This window comes from Mytilus trossulus, unplaced genomic scaffold (genome assembly GCF_036588685.1).
Source record: "Mytilus trossulus isolate FHL-02 unplaced genomic scaffold, PNRI_Mtr1.1.1.hap1 h1tg000244l__unscaffolded, whole genome shotgun sequence".
Lineage (NCBI taxonomy): Eukaryota > Metazoa > Mollusca > Bivalvia > Mytilida > Mytilidae > Mytilus > Mytilus trossulus.
In genome coordinates this window covers 2,026,514-2,035,530 of record NW_026963317.1, presented here as the reverse complement: position 1 = coordinate 2,035,530, position 9,017 = coordinate 2,026,514, and the positions used below count along the sequence as shown (strand labels likewise).

General features: G+C 31.9%; 1 protein-coding gene across 1 annotated transcript; it reads left to right on the top strand.

Annotated features, from left to right (window-relative positions):
- Positions 1–2,276: 2,276 nt before the first annotated feature.
- On the top strand, positions 2,277–3,242 carry LOC134701514 (interleukin 17-like protein). Its single transcript, XM_063562664.1, has 2 exons — positions 2,277–2,306; positions 2,769–3,242. Exons 1-2 carry the CDS (start codon positions 2,277–2,279, stop codon positions 3,240–3,242), a joined length of 504 nt encoding a protein of 167 aa, XP_063418734.1.
- Positions 3,243–9,017: the final 5,775 nt, after the last annotated feature.

Below are 9,017 nucleotides of genomic sequence, written 5' to 3'. Positions count from 1 at the left end.
ATGTAATAGGGGGAACATGATTTATTCATTAGTTCAACATTTTCATCAGAGGCGGATTTAGGAAGGCTGGGGGCCCGTCCCCCTTTTTTGGGGAAAACAAGCTGGATGCTTATAGAGGGAATCACTAAAGCGTGCCTGAAGCAGGTCCCCTCTTATGCAGTCAATGGGCTCCCACTTATGAAAAATTCTGGATCCGCCACTGGTCATTGGCTTTGAAATAGCTTTCAGAAACTGAGAATTATCTTGCATCGGTGCTTTATTTCTATTGTCTTATATTAGTTGTTTTTGTGTCTTGTACTTATTCTTTGAGTTTGGCCAATTGCAAAAGATTTTTTTAAAGTTTGTTCGTTTGTTTTGATCTTACACCACTATCTCTGATAATGGGACTATTGAGTTCTCACAAAAATGTTAAATCCCACAACATTTGTTATGTGAATACCCGAGGTCAGGGGCATGTTGTTCAGTGATTTTCGTTGGTTCATATCTGTTATTATATTTTATTCCAGTTATTTTTTTGGTAATATATTAGACAATTATTTTCATTTGCGTTTAAATTGTATTCAAATGTATGGATTTTTCTCATTGTCAATAAGAATATACCCACGTGGATGTCTGCATCACCGATTTTACAATACGGTTAACGTTCTCACAAGTGTTCTGCTCTTTGGTCCAGATCGGTTTGTTATCTCTTTAAAACATTCCCTATGAATATTCTCAATGTTGTTACTCATATGTCTTTTAAATCACATGTATTGATGAAAGATCATAGTTTGTTTATATGATCTCAATTACTTTCAATCACAAATCGGGGATATTGATAGTTGGATGGGTGTCGTTTGTTAGAGATGGCATGTGGGTTGACATTGGCGTACCCAGGGTTGATATGATGTGGATGATAAATATTTTGGACCTTTTTATGCAGAAAATTATTTTTTATTTAAGCACATGTACTCCCCCAGAATCCGACAATAGAAAGGTTTTTGTTTAAATTCAAAATACCCAGGGGCACAAGTTCATATATTTAAATTGTTAACCAAATTTTATTGTTTCCTCGAAACTACCATCATTCAATTCATAAACATTTGATGTAAAGTTTCCCACCCAATCTCATATGTGATATATCAAAAACGGACCCCATTACAGCGGCACTTCTGTATAATTTAGGAACTTCGGAATATAGGCACTGCAGTGCTTTCTCTTTCCAGGAATTTGAGTCTACAACCTTGGGTTTTTGATTTTTGATTACTGAGCTAAACGCGTTGCAGGAGACATAAAAAAAACGGGCATCCGATCGTCCGGTCTTGTTACATTGTAGCACACTCATCAGTGTGTACAATTCTTGTCAGATTAAGTGAAAATCATATCATGAGCAATGTCTTTGACAATTTAGAAAATAAGTCGTTATCAAATATTTTTAACCACTTATGACCCTTTGAAATATAAATTGTTATGAAAATCCCATTTCATTCCCTGTGATGCATTTATTTCTCTTAAGGTGGCTCGTGGGTACAAAAATTTTAGCAAAAAATTAAACCTTTATTTTTTCATTACACATTTTATTTATTACACTATTAGTTGTTACTTTATGAGATGGTACAACAAACAACCAAAAAAAAAATGATTTGGTTTGGCCCCAGATGACTTTAAAAATTGAAAACGCTCCAAAGTATCTCCCTTTGGTGCAAAAATGCCATTTTTTTGCCTTAAATTTGAAATATCTTTTTTAACTCATCGGTGACCTACATTTTTTATTATTGTTTTCAAATAAGCTGTACATAAACTAAATAATTGTAAAATTTAAGCGATTTCTTATATTAGGTTATTTTTTTATTTCGATATTTCCTCTTTTTCTCCTATTAGTTCAACAGAAAAAAAGGACATTAACAAAAATGTATGCTTCTTCCAGAGGCAGATTTTAGCTTAAACAAACGGTGACCCCATTTTTTTATTTCATTTTTCTTTTAAGTATAGGATAAAGTTCATTTATGAAAAAATATAGCGAAATCCTATATTAGAAAAAAAAAAATTCATTTATACACAGGAGCCCCCTTAAGATATTGAAAATAAAAAAGATTAAAAAAAAAGTGATTCTCTTGTTCCTTGTCCTTTGATAATGATATATGGCATTTAATTGTGCACGGCGGGGAACATTGGATCGTTGTTCTTTACTGATTGGAAATAAACTTAGTATTTGAACCCAGATAGAAACGGGAATTCATAAGCCTAGGACTTATCACGATCTATTACAAATTGATTTTAGTATCACGTCGTTAACCATGTCGCAAGAAACAATATCAGGATATGATGTTTAAGCTGTTAGTTGCTAAAGTCAAATGAGAAGCCATCTCTTCACTAGGTTCAATTTCAAATGAAACATGTCCACGGGTCTGCGTATCAACCCTCTCCGCTTGCCTTATCCGATGACTTTATTTTACGAACAAAAGCTAACTTGAAACACTATTCTGAGATTCAACCATCTTGTTTACATAAATTAGATTATCCTAAATGAAAGCCCGAGCATGCTGCTTCGAAAATGACTGGACGTTATCCCCATATCCTCAGCATTGTTATATTTGGACACTTCCGAGTTAAACTGCTGCTTTTTTTTTTTGTCAAAATGATGTGGATGCTTGAGCATCTGAGCATACATGCAAGCTACGTCACGCAAGCGTATAATCTGAATACATTTGTTTTCACTGATACATGTACATCTTTATGTGAATTTCATCTGTACTGTATATAAATCTATTTTTTTTTTCAATTTTCAGATTTTTCTTACTTTGATAGACATGTTGTTCCTGTTCGTTTTGCCATCAGAAGGACGTTCATTACACGTGAGACACTGTCAGCAACCTGACGATATAGAGGAGGCTTTTAATAATCTCAGGAATCAATTAGATCTAACCGTACTATCGAATACAGAAAGTACGGAAATCATACCATGTCCTTCTCAAACGTTGAGTCATCATGGCGATCCTCAAAGACTGCGCTCTACTTGTCCCTGGATATGGGAAGCAAATACAGACAACACAAGATATCCACAAAAAATTTACAATGCCCGTTGTATATGTAGAAAATGTATAGGTTCATCAACAAAATATCATTGTGAATCTATTTTTACACGTGTGAAGGTTTTTAGAATTCTGAACTGTGTAAATGGTTTACTTCGATACGTTCAAGATGAACAACGTGTTAGTGTAGGGTGCACGTGTGCCCATAAAAGAACACACCATAATTCATAGTGAAGTGGCAAGAAACCCTAGATTTTATGAAGATATAGAGAAGATCGGCATAGTTTAAAGTTAAATAGGGCAATGACATTTATTCTAGTCAAATACCGGTATCCGGGCATTCCAGCTTCCCCACAAAAAAAAACTAAGCGCCGCCAAGCAGTAGCCAACAGTGCCGAAACACTAACAAATCCATCATTCTAGTCATATCAGATTTCATATTATGCAATGTGTTCAAAAACACACACCGTGCGTCTACGCTTGCTCACAAGGATTTTTTTTACATCATTCCATTTTACTTTCTTTTCTGGTTATTGTTAGAACAACCAATGATTACTTATCTTCAAATTTTAGAAGATGTGTATCAGTACGACAATACCAGAAGATCCCGAAGGATTGTTCAAATGGACGGTAGAATGGAACGTTCTCATATTGCACAGAGAAGCATCAACAATTTCATTACAACGCAATCATTTTAGCATATACAGATAGTCTCATATTGTGTATAAATAGTACGAAATTAATAAATGTTTAATACATTTTAAAACTTTTGTTTTACTCTTTCTTTTTTACTGATATTCCGATATATTTCAACATGGAACATTATTGTATTGAAGGGAAACAAATCGTCTGAAGATTAAAATTCACCTAAAAGTAAATTTGTGAGAAAAAAACCGTTCATACCATTCATTAAACACACATGAGTAGTAAAGGCGCGTTCAAGTATTTCAACTTCTAATACCATTCTTTAAAGTCATAAGAAACGAGTGACCGGTGAAAAATAATGTTCTTCCAATTCTTGAACTAATGCATACAAACATCATAAACTTCGTCTTCTGTGCACGAATTTATCAATTATTTCGTGTAAATTTCGTAAAATCTTCATTTTTTTTTTGTCAATCGGTCTGTGTTTTTTGTGAAAATATGGCAGGTATGAAAAGTTCATGTTTTGAAGCCGAAGTTTAACGATTGTCACCTGTTGATCAACAATCGACGAAAAATCATCAAAAATGGAATTTTGGGTCTTCAGTGCTCTTTAATTTTGTATTTGTTTGGATTTATTTAATGAATGGCTGATATTTATTTTAAATTTATTGAACCATAAAACGTATTTTTGACTCTTCACATTGAATAATCCGCAAAGCGGATTATGTCAAATGTGAAGAGGCAAAAATTAGTGTTATGGTTCAATAAAATCAAAATAAATTATTGCCATTCATTATAAATAAATTTCTATCAAAAATAAGGCTTAAAGAACTTTTACATTATTTATGTTGACAATAACAACGTACACACATGTTGGCGTATGAATACACAACGTCAGAGTGGGCGTGTCACATCAAAATTGACAACATTGAAAATAAAACTAATAATTTTAACCAATCAAAAGACAGTTAATACACAAAATTTATTTATAACTATTTTGATCTATTCTCGACATGGACTGAGGATCATTTACATTCATAACACGAGAGATTGAAAAAATCTTCAGTATATTTTTTTTCCAAAAGGAATTAGAAGCCTGTAATTTAGCGGTTGTCGTTTATTGCTGTATAACCTATTTGTTTTTCGTTCATGTGTACTAACATTACGCCGTCAGTTTTCTCGTTTGAATTGTTTAGATTAGATATTTGTCATTCCTAAATACCTGGTTATGCGGAATAGGATTTGCTCATCGTTGAAGTCTGAATGGGGACCTATAGCTGTTAATTTCTGTGTCAAATTAACCTTTTTGGAGAGTTGTCTCATTATCAATCATACAACATTTTTTTGTTTTATATCAAGGCAAAATCAATAACGATAAGTCTAGTCCATAAAAACGGAAAGAATCAGATGCTATCAATCAAGGGAACAAGTGTTTTTTTGGTTTTATAATGGTGGGTTAACCCTGGTTTTATAGCTAGCTAAACCTGCCACTTTGCCAGTAGACAGTTTATGTAGTTCCGTTAAATCGCGAAAAATTGAGTGAGCAATTGTAAACATCATGTTAATGAATGATCATTTCAGCAACACTTCGATGTGGAAAATATGTTTCAAATCATGCATGTCCTCTCGAATTGTCATACCAGGACGCTAATAAGCGATATCTGTTTTGAAGTAAGGTTAATATTTTCTTTTCAGAAGTTTAACTATTCTCATCATGACTCAGTATACAGGTACAGAAATCCGTGCATATATTTAACATACAATTCTCCTTTCTTCGTCTTTTATGAATAATCACTAAATGCAACCAATCCCCGGATATTAACTTGTCATTAGGCACAGAATGGGCGCCAATATAGGAGATCCGATTGATTACCTTTCCAGGCATCGGAGTTTACTGCTACTTTTTTGTAGCGATAGCATGTGGCGTTTTTTGGATATGTTTTTGCTTTTGTCTTTTGCTCCTGATATCATTTGACTTTCCTCGACCTAAAATTAAAATTGACCCCTGCTATCTTATAATGATTGTTTTCTTTACCTTGTTCATATTTCTATTTCACAAAAGTGCAACCATATAATTTGTTACCTGCTTTCGAAGGCTAAAAAGTGAGGTTTTTAAATTTATTTATACTACATTAATGTTTGAATAAACATTATACTTTGTAAATGTTTTGAATAAACACCAACATACAAAACCGGCCATATAGATGCAACAGTTATTTACCGATACTCAAATCAACCAAATCCATTTTGAATTTACAAACTACGAATAAAAACCCGAGAGATTCGCACAAAAAGAACTCGACCGGTTTTGACAAATTATTATCCAAATAACGATAGAAATATTATATAAAGGGTCTTCTGAATATGTAAAAAAAAGCAAGGTATACGAACAATAAATTTTTACAAACAAAAATCAAAGTACCGAAAAAGCAAGTTCGCTTTCATTTCAATCTCCATTTTCAAACGGATTTTCATCTTGAAATATGTAGATTTTAAAGCTTATCCCTACTTAAAGAATGTTCTCAGTCTGTATGATTGTTTACAGCTAAATAAATATCACCAGAATCACAACATGAATTAAGCAAACATATAATTGAATATACAATGTAGGACTCAAGAAGGAAAACCAAATATTCATCGTAGGGTTAAACCGGAAATACGCATTTGATACTATATACCTAATTGCATACACACTAATTGATTTATTTAAATACGATGAAATACCTCCTATCTTGAGCCATTACATGCACCTACTCAATATTTTACTCTTCATATTTTTATTCATTATTCATCTTTGAAATCAAATGAACTAGTATGTGTTTTATCTTTCCTGTTCAAAGTAAATCCAGAAAAGCGCTTCGGGCGCAGGTAATTCATAGTGTTATTTTCATTCGTTGTCAAATTGATGTAATTTGATGCAAATGTCATACAAGTGAGAGGTTTAGCTTGCTATACAACTAGGTTCAATCCACCACTTTCTACATAAGAAAATGCCTGTACCAAGTCAGAAATATGACAGTTGTTTATCAATTATTTTGATGTGTTTGAAGCTTTTGATTTGGCCCTTTGATTAGGGACTTTCCGTTTTAAATTTTCCTCGTATAGTATTTTTGTGATTTTACTTTTTTACTGTATATTGTATATATGTTAGCGGCAATAAGTAAAATTAGGCATTAGGCTTAAATCCTAGGCAATAAGCTAACGCCTAGGCATTAAGTTATTGCCTGAAATTTTCAGGCATTAAGCTTATTGCCTGAAATCTGATGATGATTATTCATCCTATTGCCGAACACAATTTTAGGCAATAAGTAAACTCTGGAATTTATGTATATTGGGTGACTTATTCTTGATATAGTTTCGTTTTTAAATTATAATTTTACATTTATAAATATACATTCATTTGACAGGTCTTCAAATTTAGTAAGTTTAATTTAGTAATTTAGAACTTGAAAAACAGAACTAACTCATACTTTTTTCATATTGGTGTGGTATTACTAATTATCAAAAAGACTTAAAAAAAAGTAAGGGTATCCAATTGAAAAAGGGGGGAGATTCTATCGAATAATTATAATTTTATTTATTTGAAAATTTTTACACTTCATTAGTCGAGCTGGGGCCGTGTCAACGAAGCTGTCCTAGGACTAAGACATGTCTTAGGATGGTCTTAGGACACGTCTCTGTCCTAAGTCGGGTTAACGAAAGTCTCCTAAAATAAGATATGTCCTAAACTTGGTCATAAAGTTAGGATATACAATTACGTGTCTTAGGATAGTCCTAAAGGTTACATTGTCCTAAAACGTAATAAAAACAAGAAATATGGCATAAACTCAATACTAAAAATACTAATATAATATTAAACTATTATATTAGATAAAATTTATTAAAAAAAAATGTTAAAAGATTAATTGTATTATATGAAATTATTTCGTTCTGACTTTTTTGAAGCCTAAACAATACTATCATCATAAGCAACACATATTTTAAATAATTCAAATATGGGAAAAAGTTAACTTCTTTTTTTACCATATCCTGATTCGATACATGTATTGAAATTGAGTGGACCCGGCTAAGAACAAAACTAGTGTATGTACTAAAATTGCAGAACGAATATCACAAAGTTTTGTGACCATTTACTTTTGTTTTCGTATTAAATTCATTTATATCTTTTATCATATTTAATAACGTATTTATTAGTATTCCGTAAAAACTTTTAACTTTTATTTTGCGTTAATTGATTTCTATATAAGAGTCATCCTCTTTACATATAGGTTCTAAAATACAATTCAATTTATGTCATACAAATCTCTACATATATTTTTAATTAAATAAATGTGTTAGGATGGTCATAGGACCATCGTAGTTAGGACAGTCATAAGACAGCTTTGTTTTACATCCTAAGACATGTCTCAGACACGTCCTAAGACCATCCTAAATAATGTCCTAAGACCTATCGTAGGACATATCCTAGGATACTTTCATTGACACGGCCCCTGGTTTGAACTGGTAAAAAGTAGATCAAATTAAGATATGATTTTTTTTATCACAACATTTTGCTTTTTTTTTTATCCATAAATAAATTGTCTTTGTTAATAATTCCACAATTTAGAATAACAAAATGATTTTTTAACACAAATTTCTCTCAAGTTTTTATATTTCTAAATTAATATTTGATGCATTTTAATATAAATATTTTATTAGTGAATTTATTTCTGGTCTCTTGTGTAGATTTGTCATAATATTGGCAATCATGTCACATCTTCTTTTTTATAATTAGGATGACACTGGGCCCTGTACTTTTGCATCGTTAAAATCGGTGAAATTCGATTTTTTTTTTCTTCTGGTCATTTTCAAACGTATGCTATTTGCAGTAATTTTATACAATAGTTGAAATGTTCAGTATTTATATGAAAAATGCATAAGATTTTCCTATGAACTTTTAAGTATGAAACCGTGACAGTTCGAATTCAGGGCCTGGTTTTCGAAAGTATCTTATGACTAAGACATGTCTTATGATGGTCTTAGGACATGGCATAGTCGTAAGATATGTTTTCGAAAGTGTCCCATGTTACGATTTGTCATAACTTGTATCGTAAACTTAAGACCCCTCGCGACATGACTTATGATGGTCTTATGATTATCAACTAAAATGTTAATTACTTTTCATGTAAAATTTCATGTGAATTGCAATAAAAATATTTGTTGCGTTTCTCAGTTAGCTAAATAGTGAAGATTTTATTTTCTCAACTACGTGAATTAAAATTTTATTCTCCTGCGACATACACTTTGGATTTTTTTTCTAACTCATGGTTTTGTATAATAAATATACATATTATTTCGTTCCTAGTATAGTTTATAGTACTA